This window comes from Colius striatus, chromosome 22, assembly GCF_028858725.1.
Source record: "Colius striatus isolate bColStr4 chromosome 22, bColStr4.1.hap1, whole genome shotgun sequence".
Classification (NCBI taxonomy): Eukaryota; Metazoa; Chordata; class Aves; order Coliiformes; family Coliidae; genus Colius; species Colius striatus.
In genome coordinates this window covers 6629764-6657735 of record NC_084780.1, presented here as the reverse complement: position 1 = coordinate 6657735, position 27972 = coordinate 6629764, and the positions used below count along the sequence as shown (strand labels likewise).

General features: G+C 42.0%; 1 protein-coding gene across 5 annotated transcripts; it reads left to right on the top strand.

Moving 5' to 3' along the window:
- The first annotated feature begins 1 nt into the window (after position 1).
- On the top strand, positions 2-27912 carry TRIM33 (tripartite motif containing 33). Of its 5 annotated transcripts, XM_062013376.1 has the most exons (21): positions 2-534; positions 8755-8873; positions 8976-9123; positions 11119-11251; positions 12813-12929; positions 14955-15069; positions 15609-15755; positions 16249-16366; positions 16732-16976; positions 17215-17379; positions 18191-18391; positions 20300-20432; positions 21337-21400; positions 21690-21849; positions 22200-22241; positions 22924-23270; positions 23743-23866; positions 24901-24975; positions 25547-25699; positions 27376-27426; positions 27509-27912. In XM_062013376.1, exons 1-21 carry the CDS (start codon positions 90-92, stop codon positions 27719-27721), a joined length of 3315 nt encoding a protein of 1104 aa, XP_061869360.1. In that variant the 5' UTR covers positions 2-89; the 3' UTR covers positions 27722-27912. The 5 variants fall into 5 exon arrangements, with proteins under 5 accessions (XP_061869360.1, XP_061869364.1, XP_061869361.1 ...); XM_062013380.1 differs by lacking the exon at positions 17215-17379; XM_062013377.1 differs by lacking the exon at positions 22200-22241.
- The last annotated feature ends 60 nt before the right edge of the window (positions 27913-27972 follow it).

Here is a 27972-nt window from a genome sequence, read left to right as displayed (position 1 = left end):
GGCGCCGCGTCCCCGCCGGGGGGCGCGCGCACGGCGCGTGCTGACGCGTTGCGTGCGCGGAGCGGGGAGTCGGGTTCAAAGGAGGAAACATGGCGGAAAACAAAGGAGGCGGCGGCGGCGGGGAGGGGGCTGCCGAGGCCGGGCCGGGCGGAGGCGGCGGCTTGGAGCCCATGGCCGCCTCCCCCTCCGCCGCCGTGCCGCCCGATGAACGCGAGAGCCCGGGCGCGGTGGCGGTGGCGGCGGCGGAGCGCGCCCTGGGGGAGGCCGAGGCCGAGGCGGCGGCGGCGGCGGTCGGGCCCGGTGTCGTTCCGGGGCCTGGCCCCAGCCCGGTGCCCCCGCTGACACCGGCGGCGCCGGGGCCTTTCTCGCTGCTGGACACCTGCGCGGTTTGCGCGCAGAGCCTGCAGAGCCGGCGTGAGGCCGAGCCCAAGCTGCTGCCCTGCCTGCACTCCTTCTGCCGGCGCTGCCTGCCCGAGCCCGAGCGGCAGCTCAGCGTGCCCGTGCCCGGCGGGGCCAACGGCGACATCCAGCAAGGTGAGCGCGGCCGCGGCGGCGGGACGGCTGCCGGTGCTCCCCTGCCGGCGGCTTCAGCCCCGGTGGGTTTCTCCGCGTCTGTTCTCCGCGTCCTGGCGTCGAGCGAGCGCTCAGCTTCGGTTTCTTTGGGTTGGGACCTGTAGTTTTTCTTGGCCTTGTTTGGTGGCTGCACCTGCGTACGTGACTGGTAGTACTGGTCTGCTCGGAAATGTCAGATGTATCAGAAATAGTGTGGCAGCAGGACCAGAGCAGGGACTGTGTTCTGTACCGGCACTGGGCAGGCTGCAGCTCCAGGGCTGTGTCAGTGCTGGGCCCCTCACTCACTGCCAGAGAGACACTGAGGGGCTGCAGCGTGGCCAGAGCTGGGGAAGGGGCTGGAGCACAAGGGTGCTGGGGAGGGGCTGAGGGAATGGGGGTGTTGAGCCTGGCGAAGAGGCTGAGGGGAGACAGGAGCCCTCTCCGACACTCCCTGACAGGAGGTGGGGAGTGAGATGGGGGTCGGTCTCCCCAGTAATGAATGACACGACAAGAAGAAATGACCTCGTGTTTCTCCAGAGGAGGTTTAGATTGAAACTGAGGCAGAACTTTTTCCCTGAGAGGGTTGTCAGCCTCTGTCCCAGGCTGCCCAGGGGGAGTCCTCGTCCCTGGAGCTATTGCAGAGCCATGGAGCTGAGGGCCATGGGTTAGTGGTGGGCTTGGCAGGGTGAGGGAAGGGCTGGGACTCGATCTTGAAGGTCTTTTCCAACTGAAACGATCACTATTCTGTGATCTTCTGGCATCTGTCTCTCAACACCCAGCAGCAGCTTGTGTCCTGTTTTCAAGTGAAATTGCAAGTCCATGGGGCGATTGTGTGGAATCGTGTTGTGCCTCTTGTTTAGTTTTGGCTTTCAGGGCTGCTGCAGGAGAGATGTGTCTGTGAGGAGGTGTTCAACTGCTCAGTTCTACAGCACTAGGGGAAAAAATTGTCTAAGTGAAATGTCATTCAGTGCTGCTCTGGTATCATATGCTGAACTGGAGGCTGTGTGTGCACTACACCTGCCTTCAAATACGTGTTTACTGTGCACTGAGTTAAAAACCATCACTGCTCTCTGTTAGTTGTCTCATTGTCCCTGTATACTCCACACATGGATAACTTTTGTGCCGTGGAGCCAGTGCAGAGTGCCCCTTCCAGCTGTGTGTATTACTGCTTGAATTTTATCTTTTTGATTTTATACGTTCAGGGAGGGAACTGAAAGCTTCTGGAGCTTTTAATAGAGTGACTCACCTGCTTTGGTCTACAGACCAAACTATGGCCCTGGTACGTGGTTTTGCAGGTCTTGGCTGAGCCCTGTGGTCAGACAGACCTTGTTTGGTGACTTCTTCCTGGCTTTAGCAAGGACTCAAGGCTTTCCTGTGTCGCACAGTGAAGGGATTAACTTGGCTTGGTAGTAGTTCTTCCACTCAGACTTCAGAAACGCTTCATCTAGGAAATGCTTTCCTAAATTGAATGCTTCAGTCTAGGAAACTTCAGAATGCTTAATCCATCAGTTTTAGAAAAGATGATGCCATTGACTATAGCTCATACATGTAGGAGCTAAACCATTGTGTTGGTTATGTGAGCAGTCATGTTAAGTTCTAGGTTGTACACTTTGCATTGTGTTTGGCAGATACAGAACATGGAAACCTAGGCTTATTTTACTAGCAATTTAGCAGAATCATCCAAATCCCACTACATCTGTAAGGATACAAGTGTGGGAACAGCATGAAGCATAGCTTCTGAAGTGTATGTAAACTGGAATATCAGTTCTTGTTCCACATGTTGTAGGAATGCTGGGTTGTGGGCTTTAGTGAAGTAAGAATTCATCTGGATTTTGCTGCATCAAAACCTTTTATGTGATGTGAGAAAGATGACATGTAGGTTCCAGGAGAGTGTACTGGTAAAGATGTGTCTGATCCGGTAAAGATGTGTCTGATCCATCTGTAGTGGTAGATAAGTCTTTGTGAACAAATCTATTAGCCCAGGAAGTCGATTAGGAAGGAGACATTGCCATTGAAGATGCAGTTTTGTGGACAGCTCTCTCCACACTGTAAATGGCATCCTTTGAATGACACATGAGATGCTCAGCAGTACATCAGGTACAAAATGGACATTCCCAACAAGAAGTGCCACGTTGCTTAGTCATGCAGGTTCTTTCCCTGTTGGCATAGGGTTTGATAGTCATGAAGTGTTACTTCCACTTCTGCTGTTGCTGTAGTCTCCTTAACCATGAGCAGGTGTTTTTTCATGAAGGTTAATGGGAAGTGGGACCCATAGCTATACCTGAAGCAGGTTACACTTAATTGCAGCCTCTCACTGCTGGATTATATACTGTGCTGTTTCATATGCATTAACATTCCCCTGCTATTTTCCAGTGTCTCTACACCAAGCTAAAAGTGCAATGGAAAAGAAAGGGATTTCTCTTGATATTTTCCTGGTTGCTTCAGTAATCAGCTTCAGATTTTGCTTTGTTGGTGAGCTGTCAGTCCTTAAAATAGTAAATATGTGCATTTATTGGGGAGTAACTGTGGAAGCTACTTAGGAGTTGAGTGTAAGGTGTGTACCTACAGAGCAGTTCTCTGAGTGGCTGTACCCTCTCCTGATGAAAGCATAAAGAGAACAGCAAGGATGCTTGAAGAGTTTGTGGCCTACATCAGCATTTCTTCTTCTCTCTTCTGCTGCTCCCTTAGTTGTGTTTTGCTGTGTTACAAAAGAGTAACTGGTAGGTTTGTACCTGTTGCACTCGTGAAAGAATTTGTTTTTGCTGTTGGCCACATTTATTTTGGGGAGAAAAGTAGAAGTTTGGGGTTTATGTGTTGGAGATACATGTATGTCATTTGTTTAACATGAAAAGTAGCATCTTGTTTTCAGTTTGACTTAATGTGTCACTGGAATGTGGATTTCATGTGCTGGATGGGTGATTTCTTAATGCCTGGTGTATCAGCTGTCCAACTGGATTCTCCCTTTCAGATTGAAGAGAGGTTAGAAGGAAATGCCTGCTTGGATTTGTGTCCCAGTGATCTGAAACATGTTGTTTTCTAAGTCAGAGGTTTAGGACAGTTACAGGTACTGCAAAACAACTTTTTATGCACTGCTGCTGCTCCTGGGAAGGTTGTTTGGAGGTTTCACTGCCTCACTATTTACAGTCTCTATTAAGGAGATTATCTCAACAGGGAGAACGTGTGGCTCTCCCAGCTCCTTGTGCATGTTGCAATCTTAGGCTGAAAAACTCAAGAAGAGCTGCAAGATGCTTTGGCAGACCCCAAGGGAAGCACACACCACCAGTTAGTGTGCAGTAACTGTTTTCAACTTGCTTTGGAAGGGGGGCTGTGGAGTCTCCTTCTCTGGAGACATTCCAAACCCAGCTGGATGAGTTCCTGTGTGCCCTACTCTAGGTGGTCCTGCTCTGGCACTGGGGTTGCACTGGATGAGATTTCGAGATCCCTTACCAACCCTTACGATTCTGTGACACAAAAGTGCTGAGATGGCTATGAGAATGTGACATACCACTGTATTTTCAGTATGGAAAGAGAGAATTCCTGCATCAAATAGGCTGCTTAAGGTGTGTGAATGCAGACCATCCCAGTTTCAGTGGATGGTAGTCACCTGAACAGGATTCTTTAGCTTTCCTCTGTGTTTGTGAGTGAGGGTCATGAATATATGCTGGAGCCCAGCAAAGGCTGTGTCCTGAAAAATACTCAGTTCATGTTCTGGACTTACTAAAAATCTTGGTCTGAAACTTAAATTTCAATCTAACTTATTAGTGTGTTTTAAAGTAGTGATTCTGTCTGATTGTCCCTCACTTCACCTCTGAGGATTTATTTCAAGGTCTGAAACTAGAACAAGGGGTTTGATGTGTGGCTATGCAGAAACATATTTAGACCTGTAGGTTTCTGAGAGTAGTAAATATTATGGCCATGTAGTACTATGGATGTTCTCAGGCAGTCAATGAGACCTGGCAGAGATTCATTCCTCAGAGGACTACAAACATGCCAAGTTTGAGCTTAAAACGGAAGCTGGAGTTATTAGATTGCATGAGTGCTTGCAAGTATTTCCTGAACTGTGAACCTTTATCATCCTTACAACAATGTAAACATCTGGAAGGATTTAGAATCTCCTTATATTCACTCAGTACTTTTGGGTGGGGAATCAGGCTGACATGTTTCAACCCAAAACAAACATGCATGTTTAAAAGCAGATGTCTGAAATGGTGCTGGTCACTCAGCAGTAACTGGGGTTGTGGGAAGCTGATGAGTAGATTGTCAGTGGATGATGTGGTAGAGTTTTAGTGCAAATGAATGTCTTGTATCAACAGAAAATCAAAGCCATTTCTTTAAAATGAATGTTCTTTCATCAATCATCTTGGTCAACACCACTGGGATTGCCCTGGTCTGTCAGTCTGTCCTGTAGTGGGGAGTGTGGCTGTTGTGTTGAAGAGTGTGCTTTTGACTCCCATTCAACTTCTTGTCCATAAAGTACTTCAAGCATTGTATTTTAGAGTATTGAAGTGAGGTAAAAGTTACCTTTTTTTATAGTTTTGGTACTCTTGAATGTTTGCAGTGAGCAGGAAAGTTTCCATGGCTGGTTGTAACTGTGTTCCCCTTTCCTTACTCCCCACTTCCCCTTTCTGCTTCCCCAGGGCTACAGTGCTGGAGGCTCCTGGGCAGTTTGTCTCTCATGTTTGTGAAGAAAAGCTAGAAAACCAGATTGAGATACCATATCTGGGTTTGGTGAGGAAATGGGGTAATTCTTACTGGCTCAGGAAGCTTTACTCTTCTCCAGATGGTCTCTGAAGCATCTCATGAAATTCCAGAAGGGAATTTCTAGAAGTGTGTGGTGGGAACACACAGGAAGATTCACAAATTCCAGGGTTTGTTTTCTACTTGTGCAAAAGTAAAAGGTATGAGCTGAACACACACTGTCTTACTGGGCAGAATGTGTCTGGCCTAGCAAAGGTGTATTTGGGGGTAAAACAGTTGGTTTCAACTTCTGTTAAAAGCGCCAGGAGTCTGAATTCCTTCTTACCAAGCTGGAGTTGGTATAGTAGTGGAAGACTTGACATAACCTTTCTCTGATCTGATCCTCCAAGGCTGGAAGGGCAGAGAATCAAGCCTTTCCCCCTCCAGCTCTGTAGCTCTCAAGCACCTTTAAGGTTTGGAAGAGCATTTTAGTTTTGTCAGGGTAAAGATGTTAGACTGGAGAAATGAATTCTAAGCATGTTTTGAATGAATTTCCTATTGAAGCTAATTCAGGATGAAGGCTGAAGCCTTTTTCTCCTCAGTTTACTACAGATCTGTGCTTTGTGACATCCTTTGATGTCTGTGGTCTGGTTTAGTGTGCTTTATCTAAATCATAAGCAGTTAAAAGGATTACATAAATGCTACTCTCATTAGTGTTCTTAATAAAGTCTTGACAAATAAGAACATGGAGTGTGCAGTGTAAGGAAGAGGTAAGTCCTTGCAGTTGTATAACTGACAGTGCAACACATGCACAGTAAAACTTGTGCTGCTTGTCTCTTTGCTCTGACAGAACTCTTCACCTGTGTTTGATTAGAAGCATAGGTGATAACGTCAGCAGAAGTTACCAAGAGAGCTGGAGCTGTACCAAAACGTCCTTCTGTGGGCTCTGCCTCGAGTCCCATCAGTGCACTGGGGAGAGTGGGGGTGCCGAGCAGCTCAGGCAGCTCCCCAGGACCGATTCCTGCTGTAGTTCTTACAGATATATCCCTGAGCATGTTCTTGAAGGGATGTGCTTCTGTCAGGTCTCCTTTGTGGTTTTCTTCAGCTCAGAGCAGTGTCTTGGGCAAATTGCCCTCTCTGCCTGCATCAGGAGACTCCTTAGGAGTGTGTCTCAAGGAGTCTGGGAGTTTCTTTTCTCCCTCTGTTGCATAAACTGGTAGGGAGGAATGGCTCATATGTGAGAAGATGGCAAGTGAAACCTGTCTCCCTTTGAGTGGGGTTGACAGTGCAAGGCAGGTTTTTCCTACCTTCTGGATTTGTGATTCTCTACTTTTCCCTCTCCCCTCAAAAAATCAGCCACATCTGTATCTTTTCAGTAGTGCAGTTTGGGTTCTAATACAAATAATGTTGCATTAGTTTGTTTTATAGTAGATTAAAAGACCCAGGACATGAGAGTATGAGATGTACAGTGGCACAACTGCTGTTGGAAATAATGGGCATGGAGATGGGAAAATGAAGTGTAATATGCTGAGTGAGAATTGCAAGGCTTTGTCTTGGGACTGTGATCTATTGAGATATGTGCAGAACCCTGGTGATACCTTGTGTGCAAAGTGTGTGTCAATATGGAGATGCAAAGAGTGGGGTGTGACCACGGGGGTAGAATTATGGACTGCCTGTTCCCCATGTCTTTTTGGAGAGAAACAAGGTGGAATTAGCCTTGGTCAGAATCCAACCCAGTTGTGTCACACTTTGGACATCAAAAGTCTTGATTTTATTCAAGCTTTCAGTTATTTGTCTGCTTTGGAGAAGAAAACAAAACCTGCCTTGCAGAAAGTCATTTGCATGGGTGAAATTTGACTTTGCATTGTGTAGAGATGATACATCTTGGGCTTTTTTCTTTCCTGCAATATTTGTTGTGATTAGCCTGAGACAGGACTGAAAACCCAGTTAGCTGTGGTCTGGTTTTGATGGAGTGGTCTCACTGCTACATTTTCTTGTTCTGGAAGTATCTATATGTGCACATCAACTGATAGATGGCTTTCAGATAGTATTACCTGAAGAATTTTGTCTTTCACTAAGACAATCTCAAGGTTCTGCATATGGAGGAGGCCTTATTCTGTATTGAAAGCTCTTGTACCTGTAGGTACTGAAATACTGGCTATTTTTTACATCCTGCTCTTAAAGTGTGTTTGTTTTGATGAGACAGGGAGATTTTAGTTGGATTGTTGTTATTGCTCTGTGGTAAATCTTCTGTGTTCTGAAGCAATCATTCATTTTAGCACTTGAAAAAATTAATGCTAACTTACTACTAATGTAATTAATCTCCCTGAAATAAACCCTACTGCCATAACTGAATAGCCACAGAGGAGTTGAGCATTGTTTAATCACACTTACTTTTCAAAGTAGTTTCAAGTGTCCCAGTGTATAAAAACACCCAGTTACTTTGAAAGCTTCTCCTTGAGAGTCAGAATAACATTGTAGAGGAACTTGATTTAAGACTAGATGATACTTCTGTGAAGAAATTAACAGGTACCTCAGTGGTAAATGAATTTTCAACCCTTTAATGTAGGTTGTTCATAGAACATGTTTAACTGTCAGTTTGATTCATGCAATAACTTCTTTGCAGCTCTGCTGAGGACTTAAAACTCATTAATTTAGCAATTACAGAGGGTAAGAAAGCAGGATACTGGAAAGGAACTGGTCTGTTGATATCTAGGGTTAAAGCTATATGTGCATGTGTACATCTGTATGTGCAAGGTGTGTGTACTGAAGGAAGGCCGGTGTGGTTGGCATCAGAAGATTGTTTTCTCTCTGCTCATGGGTTTTTGGTATTAGCCTTCCCTGTAGAACATTATCTGAAAGAAAAAAACCACCTGGATCCTTCAGATGGATAGTTTGTTTTGCTGTTATCAGCCTCCCTGACCTCATGGAAATAGGTTCTATTAGAAAACATCTGTTGTCTCTGGGAGTATGTTGTGACACGCTGCTGCTTTGACATTTTCATCAGCGTCACTACAGTCACACCTCACTACCCAGGGACACCTCTCTTAACTCTGCCTTGAGACAGGCTACACAATAGACAGTTACACAAAATAATTAACAGTTATCTTGAGTTTAACAAACTAAAATGGGGAAAAAAGAGACAGAATTTCCTCGTGGAGAGCAAATGACTGATCTGGAGATGAATGTTTTCAAGAAGAAATCTGTAGGAGAAACAGAATCTGATGTAGAAATTATCACAGGTAAAGGATCCTTTTCTGAAGAGATGTGTGCATAGTTTGTGGAAATTCTTTTGTTTGTTGTGTTGTTAGGGTGTTTTTTTGGTGGAAAGCCCCTCGTACATGACTAACAGCTGGTTTTTAAGGGTAATGTCAGCTGTGGAATCTGTTCATTTACCCAAGCGAAACGAGCAGTCTGAGGATTTTGTGTTCATTCTCCTCATCCTTTCATTCTGGGCACGTTGATTTCCATGTGGATTGTGTGTGTTTTGTTCCTTAACAGTGCAAAACCTTTTCTGTTTTGCAGTTGGTGTAATCAGGTGCCCAGTATGCCGCCAGGAATGCAGACAGATAGACCTAGTGGATAACTACTTTGTAAAAGACACGTCAGAAACGCCGAGCAGCTCTGATGAGAAGTCAGAACAGGTCTGGCACTTTCCTACCTGCTGCAATTCATGTGTTGGTTTTCTTCCTGTACATGTTAACACTTCCAAGACAACGATGGTAACTGCCTGTTTCCCTTTGCAGGTGTGTACAAGCTGTGAAGACAATGCTAGTGCAGTTGGATTTTGTGTAGAGTGTGGGGAATGGTTGTGCAAGACTTGCATAGAAGCTCATCAGCGAGTAAAGTTTACTAAAGATCATATGATCAGAAAAAAAGAGGATGTATCTTCAGGTGAGTGTGTGGGTTTCACCTAGTCCTGCTTGTAGTAAAAGTGGTTTCTCTGCAGCAGATGTAAAAAGAGAGAGGGAGGATTATTTAAGTAAGAATCAGCTATATGGCTTTCCACAAGTATTTGGGAACAGTTTTTAGTGCAAAGGTAACAGGGCAAAATTGGTAGCTGTAAAAACAGAGGAAAACCTGTATTTTTTCTGGGGAGCACTGATGTATTGGCAATCTTACCCATTGGCCAAGAAAATGAAATGATACATTGTGCTGTACGTTATAAGATTGCCATTAGAGCTTTCACAGTAGAGTAGTTAGTGCAGATAAGAGTCATATTTAGTACAATGTTACTGTTGGATTGATATTGATGAATATGGTTTGAATTTATTTTAGGTCTAGTGTCTCAGCAAAGTTTAATGTGCAAGGGATGTGTACAGTTTGTTTAGATGTGCAGCTTTATTGGAAGTTGATTCTTAAACTATCATTTGCTTGTATGTTGTTTGTAACTTATTGAGGGAAGATTTTAGCTCTGATTTCAAAGCCTGTAGTAGCTACACAGTCTGGATACATATGAAGACTGATTGTGTTGAGGAAGAATGATCCTGTCACTTTGCTCTCTCTCTGCCTTGAAAATTAGTTAAGATCTTCAGATTGTTTTGTTGTGCCATTTCAAAGGTGTAACACTGCTTTCACCCTTCTCAAAGTAACGTGGCTTGCTACTGAGCTTAAACCTTTTAGAAAACAGTCTTATTTCACTTACCCTATCAAACTTCAGTTTTGGAGTTTGGTGGGTTTTTGTATGTCCTAATAGATGTTGTTTAATACAAAATATTACCTATTTAATTTTAAACATATTCATCCTAATAGATGAGAAACCCTTAAGGGGAAATCAAATTACAGGACCCTCCAAATAAATACTGGTGTTTCTTCATTAGGAGTGCTGTATTGTGACTGTCAAGGTGATACTGTAGCTCTGCTTTCCCTTCAGTGACCAGAGTGGGGAGGTGCCAAAAAATGGCTGTTTCAGTAAAGTAAACTTTCTGTCAGAAGTTTAGGTTGGTGTTTATGAAGAAGGAAGCCCCAAGTGTAGTTGTTGTGCTGACATACAGCAAGGATGCTGCCTGCCTTTGGCCTGATGGACAGCAATCTGTAGTAACTCTTGATTGTGGGGAATGACTCGTTATTTTCCCTTCTGTCTTGTTAAACTCTCAGATGTGCCCTGGAGACTTTAAATGTCTATTAATGAATGTCAGCTGTAGATTCTTGTGCTCTCTTTCTTTACAATAACTTGCATGATATAACAAGCTTTAGAAACGTTGGAGATTGAGGAAGACACTTGTGTTTTAAACCTCACCTGCTCTGTCTTCCAAAGGCAGCTTTCCTCTGTGCTCAGCTCAAAGTACCATTAGAAGACTGTGCAGCACTTTCTAGTAAACTTGGAACTGTTTTTTGATGTTACCTATTATTTCCTCAGGAGGAAAAGTTAAGCAGTTTATCTAGAGTTTAAGTAACTCTTAACACAGGCCATGTTTGCTTTACATTTACCACTTCAGTTGCATTTGATTTCTGAGGTTTATAAAGATTCTGAAATGATGACTTAGGAAACCTTTGAGTGTTTGCCAGTGTTAAAGTTTCTGAGGTTTGATTCATCCTTCAGTGTGTCAGAGCTGAAATTACATGCACTTTACTCTTTAAACACGTGTACGTGATCCTGCTGCCTGTGTAGAGTTTTTACATTCTTACAGGTGCCAGTGTTGTTGTTTGTGATAGGAGAGGAATTGCTCTTCCTCGCTGAATGTAGTGAAGTGGAAATAACGGTAAAACCACTGACACTGTAAATATTTCAACGAGAACATATTCACAATAACTTCAGGGTGAGAGCAGGCCTGTAATTGTCTTTGTTCAAATCCTGGGTTGTTACTTAGCTTGGAAGTTCATAGTTTTGCTCTTCAGACTGTCTGAATTTTATTTTAAAATGCAAAAATGGTTTGTTTTTAAAAACAGAGGCCGTGGGAGCATCTGGTCAACGTCCCGTTTTCTGTCCTGTCCACAAACAAGAGCAGTTAAAACTTTTCTGTGAAACATGTGACAGGCTGACATGCAGAGACTGTCAGTTACTGGAGCACAAAGAACACAGGTACAAATATTACCTTTTCTTCATCCCTGTGGTGCACTTTATCAGGGCACCAAGTGACATTTGGTTTGAAACAGTTGTGTTGTTAAATACCGTTGGATTCACTCTTTGCCAGACTGAAGTGATCCCTTGCAAAGGAGAACCTGTGTGGAGTGCTGAAAGTTGGTTGAGCTTGGTCATGTATCTTAAGAGCAGATTCAAAACCACATGGTCTGAGGTGATTTGGTGGAGTAAGGTGTTAATTTGCCTGGTTTTTACCAGTGCTGTCACCCTTTTCAGGACTAGAAGAGAAATTGCTACAGCCCTCAACACCTGGTGCTGTAAAGAAGCAAAAGTGATGTAGTGAGTCATGCATGAGGTAATTTTTTCAAAGGGCATAATTTATTATGCAACAATCTTTCCATTTAGGGTGATTTTCTAAAGGAAGGTCCACATTTTGCCTTTTAGATGAAAGTATTTTTCTAGTAAAGGGGAAAATGCTTTGATTTTAGTTGGTTGAAAGTTGCCTCATTGGGAGTAAAAATGGGGTTTGTCTCTGGAGCTTCTCTCTTAGCTGCCAGAAAAAAGAGTTGAAACCTCTTAAGATACATTAAAACTTCCAGCTCCTTAGTGAGCTTCGTCGTGTAGTTGTTTGAATGTTTGAAAAAGTACTTTTCAGTGTTATAATAGAGAACCTGGGGCTAAATAAGTATTTATCAGCCAGTGTAGCGCTGCTATTCAAAGGTGCTTGACACAGTACGTTGCAATACGTTTAGTGAGTGTTTGTGGTTGGCTTTTTTGTTTCCAGAGTACTGAATATTCTGACTGTGCTACAGCAGCCTTGTGGAGAACTTTCACTTTTGAAATTAGTGCTGTTAAAATATTAACAATCTTGACTATTCCTGCTCTGTTCTTTCATAGGCTGAACCATGAAAGACACGTGTCCAGAAAGCGTGCTCTCCTAGAGTTAACTAACTTTTCCTAGTTGATTTCCTTGCATCTGTTTTGTGCATGATGCTAACTAATTAACACATGTATCTTGTTCTACTTCCCTGTTCTTTTCCAGTAAGAGAATACTTTGCTATTAATGTGCTTTGTTGCAGAATATTCTTTGAGTTGTTGTGTCTGCAGATGTGAATTGCAGATGTTTAGGGCGACTTTTCATCTGCCACGAAGTACAACTGAGATTTTTATGAAGCTCGCTAAATCCTTGAAGGAAAACAAGAATTGACTTTAATCTCTTGTTTACCTCTTACCTGAAATCCTCACATTTTGATCCAAAGGAGGGTGAATCACCATTTCAGTAGCACCATTTCAGTCCATTGTTCAGAGCTTCAAGTGAAAGAATTGCTGGTCACTCTGCAGAAAGCTGACATTCTTTTAGCAGCCTAAAGTTGTGCTGATCCCTCTAGCTTAGGAAGCTTTCAGTACACTCACTTGGCAAGCTAGAAGTGGAATACAGTATTTACCAAAAAGCCCCATTTTGCATGCTATTGGAATACAAGTCCTGTCAAAAGTTGATAGCTTCACCTTCAGTCACACATTGCTGCTTGGTAATTGATCTCTTCTTTCACGTGTTGAAAAGGTACCAGTTCCTGGAAGAAGCTTTTCAGAACCAGAAGGGTGCAATTGAGAACCTGTTGGCCAAACTTCTTGAGAAGAAGAATTATGTAAATTTTGCAGCTACCCAAGTTCAGAATAGGTGAGTGCTCCAGAACTATTCACTGCTACTATTCCATTGCCTTTTTTACCAAAGCACAGTAAGATGAATGATGAGACCAGAATACTGGCATTTTAGTTGATTCTGTATCTTCAGTCATATTTGACTTAATTCCTTTTCATGATGGTTTCTTCCCTACAACACTGTGTAACTGTTGGAAGTTGTTACACGAAACAAATGTCAAGGATGATGTCTTTTTTATGGTAACTTTAGTGATGGGCCTGGCAGTGTGAGGTTAGTGGTTGGACTTGATGATCTTAAAGGTCTTTTCCAACCGTAATGATTCTGTGAACTTTGAGTAGAACTGAAGAGGTGACACATTTATTACACTTGGGGAGGGAAAGGGGAAAAAAAGGCAAGTCCAACCCATCTTATGATTTCTGTAAAGTTGAGCTCTAGGTGACAGAGGTGTGGGCTGTACAGAGAAGTTTTTCTTGCATTCATATGAAACAAAAATAGTTCCTGTTTGATAGATGTAACAAGAACTTGGTTTGAAATTGAATAGAGATGGGTGTGGGGTGGGGTTTTTTTGTGTTTGCTTTTTAAAGTTTTTAATCGGGCAACTAAAATTGATGATGTGAGGGTTTTTGTTTATTTGGATGTTTGTGAATTAGGCAAGCAAAACTTAGTGTAATTACCCAAAAGGAAGACAAGCTTCTCCTCAGGTAGCTTAAGTTTAGGATTCTGGGATGAGCTTAAATTCAAAGTCATATAGAATATTGAATAGAGAAAGAGAGAGCATGTGATTGCTGCTGGTTTTTCACCCACTTGTGGTGATGTGGTGTGCTGGAGGTCAGGAAATTCCACTGTGATTCTCAGTGAGCCTTCTGCAACTTTTGAGTCATTTGCAAAATGACGGATCATCTGGAGATGGGAAGTACAAGGGTGGAAGGAAGTGTGCCAAAGATAGAAGGAGAAGTTCTGATGCAAATTTTAACTGCCAATAATACCATGTACATGAAAAAAAAAAGTTGTAAGGGAAGAAGAACATATGATGTGACAGAGGCAAATGTGTGAAGGGGGAAACAATGAAAATGGAAGCTTTGTGCTGATTTGCCATCGAGCTCTTTGAGAGAACACCATATTGAAGGAGGATGGCAAGCTGTAGAATTGTTACATGTTTAAAGAAGAAACAGAAACCTGGTTACATGAGAAATAGTTAAACTGAAAGCTCAAGAAATGCCACAAAATGTTCTCTGATGTGAATTCAAGGCCAGTCATGGGGGGTGTATATATGAGTAACATGTTGTAATGGGGTTTTTTTGCCTCAGAGTTTCTGGCTTCACTGAAAACTCATTGAATTTCTGTAGCATGTGATTAGATTGTGTAAAGATAATGGTTATTTGCTGAGCCAAATGCGTAGTGCAAGTGAGACAATCCTTTACTTTGACATGCCATTCAGTTACTTTGAAGTGTTGGGCACAAAATCCATTATCATAAAGACTTCAAGGAATGAGGAAAAAAGTGTGTTAGAATCATCCTGTCAGTGCTGGCAGATGGTACAGAATTGCCATTGTATGCAATCATGAAGTGTGAAACTTGTTAAAAGAATAGCTGCCTACTGGAGTAGTTGTTAGGTGCCAAAGCCAAGGATGGATGCCTACTGGCTTCAAGAAGGGTTGGTTGAATGTTTTTTGGAGTACAAGACCAGGTTGTGTTGTCAAAAAAAAACCCACGTCCAAGGTGTCTTAAAGGACATTTGACACCAACAATGAAGGTTATTGTCAGCCAAGTGAGTATTGATTTTGTGATGTCATTCATCCTGATATAATCACAAGTTCAGATACTTGATCTAGCAGTGAAAGAGCCTTTTAAGAAAAGGACAGTTTAAGTCTTTTCATTCAGATTGGCTCATGACAAGGTATTGTCCTCTGCTAAAGCAGAGTCCTGCTGCAGTTTTATGTTGTCATTAGGTTAAAGCAGCATAGGATGTACTGTGGTGTTCAGTATTTGGAGGCATAGGATGAAGTGACTGTCTGACAATGTGTTTCTCTCTTTTTTTTTTAGGATAAAAGAAGTGAATGAAACTAACAAACGTGTAGAACAGGAAATCAAAGTGGCTATATTCACCCTCATCAATGAAATCAATAAAAAAGGAAAATCTCTGTTACAGCACCTTGAGGTACAGTTATGAGAAAAAAGTGTTCACTGCTTGCAGTCACCTGTTGAGGTTATCAAAGGCTGAAGACCTCTTGGAGATGGGGCTGCTGACTTTACCTTCTTTACTTGGGATGTCTCCAGAGGTGGTTTCTGTTTGGCACTGGAGCTGGTGGTCAGAGTTGTTGCTGTCTCTTCCACTTTCTGCTCTGCAGCTCCCATGTTGGTATTGGCAAGGCTGCCAGGGCAACACCCAGTATGGAGCTGGCAGTTCCAGTGGGCCTCATTCTGGGTCACCCCCCCAGTTCTTTGTCATGCTACAATGCCTCTGGCAAAATGAGGAGGAGCACTAGTCTTGGTTTAGTAGTTGATATTTTCCTGGGATAAAGCAGGGGCTCTTTGATATATCTGGGAGGAGAGAATTATTACTCTGTGAGTATAAGCATTAGCATAAGCTGCTTTGCTTGTGACACTTTTCTTTTGCTCTAAGAACTGTGATAGCAGTTTATGTTTTCCTCATAAATCTGAAGCCCCCATTGTAATGAAGTTTTTGTTTCTTTGTAGAATGTAACAAAGGAGAGACAGATGAAGTTAATACAACAACAGAATGACATCACTGGCCTTTCACGACAAGTGAAGCATGTGATGAACTTTACTAATTGGGCAATTGCAAGTGGCAGCAGTACTGCTCTGCTCTACAGTAAACGACTGGTAAGGAAGCATCCTCTAACTTGTCTGTACAGTACAGAGAATGTTTAGTCCAAAGGATTTTCAAAGTATTGTGTAGCTTCCCTAGATTATATCCAAGGAAGAGACAATGAGTTATTCATCCTCCATCTAAAAAACAAACCAAACCCTTCTGTAATAATGGGATGAATTTCCCGACTTGTACCCCTGTTTTACCATAAATTAAAGGCTAAACAGTATTGTTGTAGAAGAAATGGGGTCAAGCTCTGTAAAGGCACCTCAGTGTTTCACTTGAGGCATTATTGTGTAACAGCATTTGTCTTTAATACTCTGAGGTGAGTGAAATACTAGTTGCGTGGTGGATGATTTTCCTGATGAATTGCGAGCTCTCCAAAGTTGCTGTTGACAGTCCTTTTGGTTGATCCAGGAGTCTAAACCTGCTGGGCAAATGCACACTTCTTAGTGTTCTCATTCTTTATTTCATGTCATCAACACTCTTGCTTTTGCTTTCCTTTAGATAACGTTCCAGTTACGTCATATTTTGAAGGCACGTTGTGATCCTGTCCCGGCTGCCAACGGAGCCATTCGCTTCCACTGTGACCCCACCTTCTGGGCAAAGAACGTTGTCAATTTAGGTGAGAAAATTGAGTTTATTCTGTTTAATTGAAAAACTAGAGTTGGGTTTGGTCATCCAATATGAGTTGGTGTTCAATACATCTTTTAATGCAAGAGACCAAAACTCTCTTGGCATAACCCATCCAGTCCTGATTACTCTCCTTCTTTGCTCTGTTCTTTCTATTTGCAAAGCTTTCTCCATGGGTTTTGGTTTCCAGTGGGAACAGTTCTAGGCACAGCCTATTTTTTTTCTCCTCTTAAAGTGGTTCTGACAGTTATACTATAACACAGTAGTGCTAAATGGGTGCTTCAGTTTCTGCATTTGTCAGCTTTTGGATGATGATGGAGATTGAACTGTTTACTGGAGTCTTTTTGTTTTTTTTAGGTAACCTGGTAATTGAAAATAAACCAACTCCTAGTTACACTCCCAATGTAGTGGTTGGACAAGCTCCTCCAGGAACAAACCACATCAGCAAAACTCCAGGACAGATCAATCTAGCCCAGCTTCGACTTCAACATATGCAGCAGCAAGTGTATGCACAAAAGCATCAGCAACTGCAGCAGATGAGGATGGCACAGCCAACTGGGTCAGTTCCCAGGCAGACGAGTCCCCAAGTCTTACAGCAGCAGGTAAGTATCTTGTATGTTCTGATTTCACCTTTTGCCATAACACTGAGAGTTTAAAAGTGCCCTTTCAAATATAAACTTACCAAGCAGTTTATAAATGTGGAAATTTGACAGTACTTTAAATGTGGGAGCTATTGGCTTTCTTGATGTTGTGTAACTAGTAAAGCTACTACTGTGGAAAGAGATTGGCTATTTTTTCCATGTTAAAAGCAAAAATGTTAAAAAACAAAAACCCTTGCAGCCTCCCAGGTTGATCAGCATGCAGACCATGCAGAGGGGTAACATGAACTGTGGGGCTTTCCAAGCACATCAGATGAGAATGGCTCAGAATGCTGCTCGTATACCAGGAATACCACGCCACAATGGACCACAATACTCCATGATGCAACCTCACCTTCAAAGACAAGTATATCCTGTGTACACGCTTCATTTGTGCCATTGTGCCAAACTTTCATTACAGTAGATACCTCCAGCTGTAAATGTGTTTATCTGTAACACCTGTAACTCACAGCTACACACATTTATATGCTCTGTCATGTTGCATACTGTACTGTGACCTTTTTTGCTAAGAAAATTCAAACCTTAAGAGGGAGAAGGAATTCTCATGTTTGCATTGCATTTTAGTTCTGGGAAGCAAAAGGGTTTCCCTCTTCACTTTCCAGTAGCTTTTAGGTTTCTTAGAGAACAGTCAGGAATACTGAAGTTCAAAGTAATGTAGTTGTGAAGGATTTTTCATGAAACCAAATCCTAAAGTGCTTTTAAGTTCAAACCTGAAGCAGGATGCAGAGCTCTGCAAACCATTAGGAAGAAAAATGCTTGACAAAGAACCTTAATGTGACTGAAAAACCAAAAATGACTTGTAATGCTTGCAACAGTTACTCTTCATTTAAAAAAACCCACATGTGTGGAGTCTGAAGTTTTCTCTGGAGGAAGTAACTTCCTTAAGAAAATATCTATGGGAATAATTAGGTGGAAGATGTGCTGTATATTTAAGTATCTAGCCACAGAAGATGGTCTTTTCCTTCCAAGTGAATAAACACAGCAGTTGCTTTGCATTCAGTGCTCTCAGGTTATGTTGATAGAAATGTGAGTTTGTGTTTCCCCTGCCCCGTTTTTTTGTTGAGGACTTGTCACATAATGCACGTGTTGCAGTGTTACACACAGTGACTCTCTGATTTGTCTGTAATGCAGCCATGGTCTCTTCTGTCTTCCTGCAGCATTCTAACCCTGGGCACGCGGGGCCTTTCCCAGTTGTTTCTGTGCACAACACCACTATAAACCCAACCAGCCCCACGACAGCAACGATGGCGAGTGCCAACCGTGGGCCGACGAGTCCGTCCGTTGCAGCGATCGAGCTCATTCCTTCTGTAACAAACCCAGAGAACTTACCTTCCTTGCCAGATATCCCACCCATCCAGGTCAGTGAGAGGACCAGGCACTTTGCCTCTGGATCAAGTAATGATCTGCTTTCCTTTCTGTATCTCTTTTATTTGGATACTGGTGCTTGTTTGTTATCACTTGAAGAACTGAAGTCTACGCCTCTTGATTTGGACATACCATGGCTGACCAGCTTGATCTGTGTTAACCTTCAGTTTAATCAGTGTTTAATGGCTGTCCTACAGTAAATTCGAGATTAACTAATCCCAAACACTGTGTTCACTTCCTTTCTTCCACAAGACTATCTTCTGTGAAGACATCACTGGAATAGTTGAAGAGTTATATATGTGGAGTGCCCTGAATGGTGATTTATTCAGAGTTAAAGTTGCCTGGCACTTCTCTGTCATATTCTTAAGTATAACAAGTGCAGGGAGTACAGAGGTGTCCCACTGCCCTACTTTTCTCTCTCCTTGCATTTCCTCTGTACCCCAGTAGTATTGTTGTAATGATTTCCTTGTATGCAAGAGGGCAGCCTTTATATTATTGGATCCTGGAAGGTGCTGCAGAACACTCACATTGCCCTCCCTGATTAATCTGGAGCTGTGGCGGTGTCTGCCTGGAAATTCTTGCTTGCACAGAGTATGCCTGATGTTGCTTCTGCAGTTTTCATTTCATCTGCAGTCTGTTAACACTGATTGGGAACTGCAGAGTCTGCTCTGTGTTCTTTGCCCAGAGAGGCAGTGGATAGTGCTGCACACAAGCTGAGGCAAATTTTGATGAAGTCAAGCTCATTTGGAGAGATCAGAAGCATAATTTAATGTGTGAATGGAGGCACACAAAGTAAAAGTAATATGTTTTCTACAGGAGTGACTGGGAGTCTGAGGAGCAGAGGGTGATGGCTTTGTCTTGGGAACAGGATTGAAATGCCCGTATAAAGCCCAGGGGATTCAGTCATGATACAGGCAACCACCACCTTGGAAACTAAACCTAAATTCTATCCAAGCAGATGAAATAATACCAGTAGCAAATCTATAATCCATAGAGTGTTATGTTTTAGGGATTGTATGTTCAATTTTCTCATGAGACTGCAGGTAACTTGCTGACTTCAGAGTAGTGGGGGGGTGGGGGGAAAGGATCACATTTCTGAATGTGATTTATCCACAGTGGTGAAGCTTTGTTTGGTCATTAGAGCAAAACACAAGTATAACTGGTCATAACAGCTTCAGCTGTATCTGCCTAAAGTTCATGATACACCAAGTTAGAAATAGTTGTTAGTAGGGTGGTCTAAAGCATAAACATGCAACTTCTAGGTGCACTGAGAAGGCAGGATTCTGTTAAGATGCTCTTTTCTAGAGCTGGATAGGAAGCTGATAGTCTTTCAGGTTACTTGAATGGTCATAAAATCCCACTTTGAATACAAGGTGTTTCAAACACTTCATTTACAGTTATGTTGTCTTGCACCTAATGGCTTTAAGCAGTTAAAATATCCTTGGCTTTAATAGATACTAAAATATATGTAACAAGTGAATGGGAGGGAGATTTCACATCATGCCAAGGAAACACAAGTTTGTGCTTTCCCTTAATACCTTAATTGTGGAATAACTCTTGCAACACTGTTAGCCTGGCAGTTCATATGAGTGATATCATTAATATGACACCCTGAACATCTGGGAACCAGAAAGTTTAGGGTGACCTGAAGTGCAGCTTGTGACCATCCTGGAAGAATTCAGATATTTAGGAGCTTTTGAAAAGTTTCACTTGTGAGTTTCTGTTTTGAAAGGCTGATCTCTTTATAAAACTGATGAAAATGTTTGTTTGCTGATTTCCAGAGTCCTTGAAGGGATAGTGAACAATTCCAGTAAAGATACTGATCACAGTTGAAAGATATGGAACTGTTAAGAAACTTCAATTGGGCCTCTCTGATTCAGGCTTTTGTTTTTGTTTCTTAGCTTGAAGATGCTGGTTCAAATAGTTTAGATAACCTTCTAAGCAGATACATTACAGGCAGCCACCTACCCCCACAACCTACCAGTACCATGAATCCTTCCCCAGGACCTTCAGCGCTATCTCCAGGGTCATCAGGTAAATGTGATGGGTGTTTGATTCTAGAAAGTGATGGATATTTCTGGTATTTCAGCTGAAAATACTTACCTCCCATTTGCTGCCAAAAGGGAAGTGAAATTTGGTTTGGAATGTGTTTTGCTCAGAAGTAAATTTCCAGAAGAATTCGTATTTTCCTCTTCTTTAGAAATATCTTCATAGTAACAAACTGCCAGCACACTCCTGCACTGTTCAGATGCATGCATGGGCTACACTGTTGTCCTAGGTTACCACAATCCCTTTTCTTCTGTTTATCAGAGGACATAGTTATTGTCCTCAAACAATGACTGCCTAAACCATTCTGAGATTTGGGAAGTGAGATACCTTAACCCAACAGTCATTTCAGCAAGGCAATTCTAACTGTATCCAGTTGATGGCAGAGCTTCCATTATGCATGTGAGCAAATTCAGTCACCAGCACCTAATGCTGAGTTATTTAAACATTGAAAAGGTCCATTTCTATTAGTAAGAAGCTGCTTTCAGTCATTTGGTGTGTGTTTCTCTTGTTCTTCTCTAGATTATTCTAAGATTCTGTGAATCAGTGGTTGTAGCAGTTGAATTTATGCTGCTCAAATGTGTGCAAAATGTACAGAGTCTGCTTTTCTTGACGTTATGAATGGATGTCGGCTGATAAAATCTGAGGTCTTACTAGACTGAGGGCTCCAGCACTGGTTGGATTGGGTGAAAGTTATTAGGACTCCTAACATTTTTGTTGATGAGGACTGCTACACCTTTGTTGTGATCCATTGACTGGGATGGCAGCTGACTTGTGAACTATTACATTAGGATATTCTAACAGCACTTCTGATGTTACTCAACACTTTTCATCTCCTTTAATGTAGAATGTACATTTGTACCAAGTCAACTTCTGTGCTGCTTTTTTGCAGGTTTATCCAACTCCCACACTCCTGTGAGGCCACCTAGTACCTCCAGCACAGGCAGCAGAGGAAGGTATGTTACATTAACACTGCCAGGCTGAAAAATCACACAGGAAGCATTCAAAAAATGAATTGTCTGTGGGTCAACAGGCCTTTGATATAATGTGACCCAGTGATGCAAGAATGCTTACATGAAGATTTTGTTTCTCTTTCTTGACTATGATTCTCTGCTGTCTTGTGAACTTGAGCTATCTTGTAAGTGTTCTGATATGCTTTGCCTTTGAAATCATCCAGGAAGCAGTCACTTAAATTTCTTTCCTCTGATGACTTTTCCTTTGATTTATATGCTGGTGTCTTTCTAGCTGTGGCTCCTCGGGCAGAACTGCTGAGAAAACTAGCATTAACTTCAAGTCTGACCAAGTGAAAGTCAAGCAAGAGCCAGGGACAGAGGAAGAGATATGCAGTTTCTCAGGAGCAGTAAAACAGGAGAAGACTGAAGATGGCAGGAGGAGTGCTTGCATGGTAAAGTCAGTTTGTGCAGCTGTGTGTTGTGACTTTCCCAGCAGCGTGTTTAAAGAATTTGTAAATAATTAAACAATTTTACTCTTAAGCTTCATATTCTGGCACCAGCCCTGAAGACTGAGAGGTATTTTGCTCCCTGGCAGTATGCCTGAGCTTTTAAATGTGGTCCAGCTTGAATGTTGAGCTGTCTTTGTAGTACAGCTAAGACTGCTAATCACTGGGGCTTTGTGACATAGGTTTGTGGCAATGGGGCTGGTTTATCTCTGTATAATCATAGAATGGTTAATCACAGAATATTGAACAAATAGACATTAAATGATGGCAGACATTTCCCTTCTTGATTTGGCCAGGACTTGACCTGTTGCTGTGGATACAGAACACACCCAGACCTTGTGAGTTTTATGCCTTATAGGTAGTTGAGTGTTGACTGCAGTCTGTTAGAAAACAGGCTTTAATGTTTCCTTGGTCCACATTGAGGACTTTATTATAAACTTTAATACTGTGCTCTGCCAGACACAGGATCATCTGTTGTGTAAATCTGTTAAAATGAACTATCCCCAGCAGTGCATTATGTTTGCTGCTTTTAATTCCAGACCAACAAAAGCTGTAAGTTGCCCATCTTTAGCAGTGCTGAACGCTCATGTATACAATTACACTGAGAAACCTTCCAATCAGTCAGAAGTTCTAATGCCAGAGCATGAATAAGATCTTTATGCAGGAGAATATTTTTCAGCTCTGCTTGATTTGATAGGCTTGTGTACTGGGAGCAAGGTGATAGATTTGAGCACCTTTTTCCTAATGGCAAGCTATAATTTTACCAATTTGTCAGTGTGTTTGGCTTGAAAGTTTGTTCCTCGTGTTATATATCAGTAGAAATGAGTCTGTTCTTGAAATGATGGACTTGGGAAAAGGTAGTTTTCAATAGTGTACACAACTCAGGTCTTTCATAAGGATTGATAAAGGTATTTTGGGAACTGAGTGTAGTACTTTTGAATAGTGGATGATTTTTGACCTCCAGCACGTGAAGAAAGATGCTGTTGTAAAATTGACTTACTCATGCTACTTTCATTTCAGCTTAGCAGTCCTGAGAGCAGCTTGACACCACCACTGTCAACTAATTTGCATCTGGAGAGTGAATTAGAAGCTTTAGGAAGCCTTGAAAACCATGTAAAAACCGAGCCAGCAGATTTAAGTGAAAGCTGCAAACAGTCTGGACACAGCCTCGTAAATGGCAAATCCCCAGTGAGGAGCCTCATGCACCGATCAGCTAGAATTGGAGGAGAAGGCAATAACAAAGATGATGATCCAAATGAAGACTGGTGTGCTGTTTGCCAAAATGGAGGGGACCTGTTATGTTGTGAAAAGTGCCCAAAGGTGTTTCACCTGACTTGTCACGTACCAACACTCCTCAGCTTTCCAAGGTACCCGAAACAGCGGCGTGGTTGCTGGGAGCAGCTCTCAGGTCCTGTTCATATGGTAGATTTCAGTACAAAAATTGGTGTTTCATTCTCAGCCTCAGCTAGTTTGGGATGGTTTCTTGTCAGTAAAAAATGTGACATTTCAGAGGCCTGCCTCAGTCATTTGGTGTGCCACTGGTCAGTGTTCAGCTGATGAACACGTGGTCTCTCCAAGTGTCATTCAGTTGTGTAAAGTACATTTCAAAGTCATGGTGAGAAAGGTGGTGTAAAAGATGGGAACATTCTTGGAAAAGGAATGTGAGAGCAGGGAAAATGGCCTTGACTGACAGAATTATCTTCAGCATTAAGAGTTATTCCTTATCTTTGGATATCCAAGTCTTTAATCTGAGAGCTAATGAAAAAAAGTCTTTGTAGTCATCACTGATGAGACTTTTGTTCCTGGATATCTGGAATAATTGTGTTTATTTCTGTTTAGTGGAGAGTGGATATGTACATTCTGCAGAGATCTGAGCAAACCAGAAGTAGAATATGATTGTGACAATTCACAACACAGCAAGAAAGGGAAAACGGCACAAGGCCTGAGTCCTGTGGACCAAAGGGTATGTCTCAAATCTGTAGGAATCCTAGAAGAAAAGTGCTTTCTCACATCAGCTCTCCCCCCCTGTCTCTTGAAGGTGTTTTTTTTCTATGGCTGCAGCTAATTAAATATAGTTGTGGCCCTGACAGGAAAAAAACCCAACCTAAAATGAAGTGAGTAATGAGATTCTTCTTGCTGTGACCGTGTATCCAGGTGTTGGTGACTATGTGGGAGCGCTCCATTACATTGGGGATGTAATCATCTAATAGCTAAAACTTGCATGTAAACACTTTATTCTATATTTAAATGCATCCTTTAACATGCATTAATCTCTTCAGTGTTCTTAATTAGAAGCTCTTTGCATTTAACATTGATATAACCTTCATAAAATAGGTATGTAGGTTTGATGTGTGAAGCTCATGCTGGGAGAGGTGCTGGAAGTATTTAGGTCCATTCTTAGGGAAGGTGTAATGACCTTGACAGAGTGATTTTTACCTTTTATTAATCAGCCTGTGCAAAAAGAAAGTATTATTAAAGCAAACTTCTTCCAAACAAATTAGAAGCAAAGGAAAGAAACGTATTTCAGCAGGAAATTGATAGGAAAAGTCCTGGAAACACTGACTTTGGTTGCACATTGCAAGTCAGTCCTTTCCTGTTAACATGGAGTTGTGGGTGGGCAGAAGTTTGGTTGTAGCTTGTGTTGGGGGTTTTGTTCATTGTGTGGTTAGTTTGTTGGGTTTTTTTGGCTTTCTTTTTATTCTTTTCAAATAGAATATCCCTCTTCAGGTCTGATTTCATCCCCAGGCTTTGGTTTAGGAAGGTGGGTGCCAAAGGGGAGTATGGTTCTGCTGTGTGAACAGTGAGGTGGTGTTCTACCCTCTCAACAATGTCCTCCTCAGAGCTTTATGTTTTATAATGAAGCTTGTGGGGATTGCATTTAAATTTTATGATACTGAGCTGCTGAAGTCCAGACCTGTTTAAAATAGGGAGGTTTGAACTTTCAGGGCTGAGGATAAATGAAGGATATTAATGTGAAGCTGTTTATTTCTTTGTAAGAAATGTGAACGTCTCCTGCTTTACCTGTATTGTCATGAGCTGAGCATTGAATTTCAAGAGCCAGTCCCAGCCTCGGTGAGTCTCCTGAAAATTAGTTTGTGGTTTATTTTCTGGCATAACATCTGTAAGCCAAGAGTTGAGTTTGGGAAGAGACTGACTGCTTTTACCCAAAGCGTGTCCCCCTTGGTGAGCCTGAAAGTTAAGGCAGTTGTCCAGGATTTAATGATTCTGAGACAGAAACTGGTTCTGTAGTTTCTCCATGCAGAGGCTCTACTTGAATCTCAAACCCCTGAAGTTCAAATTACTTTGAGAGTTGTTCCCCTTTGTTTTTTTTGGCCAATCTTTTAAATGAAAAGAGGAAAGAAACAGCTTTGATTGCTCTGTTCTCAGCTGTATAAGAAGTAACTATAATGATGTGTTTCTGTGGAGAGTGGATCTGTACATGGCATTGCTAGGATAGACACTGAAGGTTAGAACAAACTTCTTAAACAGCTTGAGGAGAGGAAACTCTTCTCACTTGTGGAGCATTCATACAGTGCATGATGAGATTAGCTGATGGATGTTTTGATGAGTGAAGAAATTCAGCTGCTTCTGTGAACTCTGTAGTCTCTGGAGTGATAAATGACTGTTTGGGTTTCTTTTACAGATACCAAACTACTATAAAATTATAAAGAAACCAATGGATTTATCTACAGTGAAAAAGAAACTGCAGAAGAAGCATTCCCAACACTACCAGACTCCTGAGGATTTTGTGGCAGACGTCCGGTTGATCTTCAAGAACTGTGAAAGGTTTAATGAAGTATGTTAACTTCCAATCTGGATCCATTGCTTTAGATGAAGCTTGATTTCCACATGGTTCTGTAGCTTCTCCATTTAAAGGCTCTGCTTCCACTTGTAACTTCTGCTTATGGAGCAGATGCTGAATCAGACACTTAAAAACCAAACCAAACAAAGGCTACATCTCAGGTTTGGCTACAAAAGGAGATCAGGCTTTAACAGAGGCAACTTTTCAAGTGCATTCACTGGGATGGATACATGACTGAGGAGCAGGGTGACCTTATTACTTTAGGAGTGCTTAGGGAGTGTGGTAATAATCAAGCAGCCCTTAAAGCTGTTTTGAGCTCTACAGATCTTCTTATGCTCATGAAACATGGTAGACCTCTGTGTAGGAAACTTCCTCTACTGAGGAAAAATACCTTTCTGAAGAATATTCTAGTGGTTCTAGTACTTCCTGCAGGCTGAATCTAGAAAAGAATTGTGTTAAGTTCAGTGCTTCTACTTGTGGGTATTTGAGCTCTCACAAAAGTCAGTTTTCAGTAGATAACAGGGAGTCATATTTTTGATCAATGTGAAAAGCTGACTTATTTTGCAGTGAGCCCACCTGATAATGAAATACTTGCACCTTGCATGTGAAACTTGACTTGGGAGAGAGAAATTACCTAAGTGGTGTTGCTGGGAAAAAATACTCTGCAAAAAAATGATGCTGAAACAGAGTAGGAGCTGAGATAAAAAGGTTATCCTCATTTCTGAGGTGCCTCCAAGCAAGGCTGACAAAAAGCCCTGGGAGGAAGCAGGGAATGGCCACCTTCTGCCCTTAGGAAAGCATAAACCAGCCAGTATTCTTCTATAAAACATCATCTGAGTTTTGCAGCGTTTGGGCTGCATTTCTGGCTCTGTGAAGTAAGCTGAAGGAAGTACACAAACCTGCAGTTAAAAGCTCAAGTGTCTCACAAGTGCAGTAGGAAAAGTCACAGTTAATGATGTGATGCTGTCAGTGCTCACAAGCGTTTGGGACTTTGACACTCCTCACTCCCTTATGTGTCTGTATTAGGTGGAGGTTAATGAGCACTATGGAAGAAGTTGCAATTGTGTGAACTTCTCAATCAAGGGAGTTAATGAAGCATTAATGTAGAGGAAAACACGCTGCAGCTCTTAGGGACAAGAGTGAAACGAGAGCAAGGACTGATGGATCTGTTTTGGGGGTTTTTTTGGGGGGGGTGGTTTTTTAGTTAAATAAAGGTGTTTCAGAGTTAGTGTTTGAAATGTGGCTCATGGCAAAAGATGAGTCTGCTCTTAATAACATCATGTCTGGTGCCTCTAAGCCATGTGCTTCTGAAAAATAGAAATCAAAGCGGGGTAAGAACCCCCCAGAAAGTTTTCTCGTGGCTGTCCTAAGTGAGACCTTTCCCCAGGAATAGATAACAAAGCAAGCAGTGATGAGAGCACTTTTGAAAGTGACTGGGAGACACTTATTTGTACAAAAGTTGTGTGTTTTGTTCAAGGTTTATTTACCTGATGTCACCCTCCTAAGACTGTTTAAAACCTGCTTCAGCTAAGTGTGAGAACTAACGAGGTGTAGCCCATAACAAACTTGTTTTGTTGTTGTGGCTGACTTTAGTCATCCAATCCTATGCAATCTCATAACTTTAGGAAGGATTATAATTTCCCTTTTTTTGACTCTGGTATCCTTTTTAGATGATGAAAGTTGTTCAAGTTTATGCAGAAACACAAGAGATTAATTTGAAGGTAAGCGTTTCAGACCATGCACACTTGGCGAAGGGATGTGCATTTCCAACGGGTGACTATTCCTGTCTTCTTTTGTTTACAGGCTGATTCAGAAGTAGCACAGGCAGGGAAGGCAGTTGCATTATACTTTGAAGATAAACTTACAGAGATCTACCCAGACAGGACCTTCCAGCCTTTGCCTGAATTCGAGCAGGAAGAGGATGATGGGGAAATAACTGAGGACTCCGATGAAGATTTTATACAACCACGTAGAAAACGCCTAAAATCAGATGAGAGACCAGTGCATATAAAGTAATCTAATGCTATGGACCTAAAATTTATTGTACAAAAACTGTTAATTTAAGTGTTCCTGGAATATTATCATGCCTACAGTGGCCATCCTGAAGAAGCTGATAGCTTTTTAAACAGTATTAGATTACAAAAAAAACCCACTTGTACAGAAAAACATTCTCATCAAAAGGGGAAAATAAACTGTGTCGTAACTTTTTGGTGGTTTTTCTTTTTCTCCTTGATTATTTGCTATATCCTTTCTTTTCCTGATGGAGG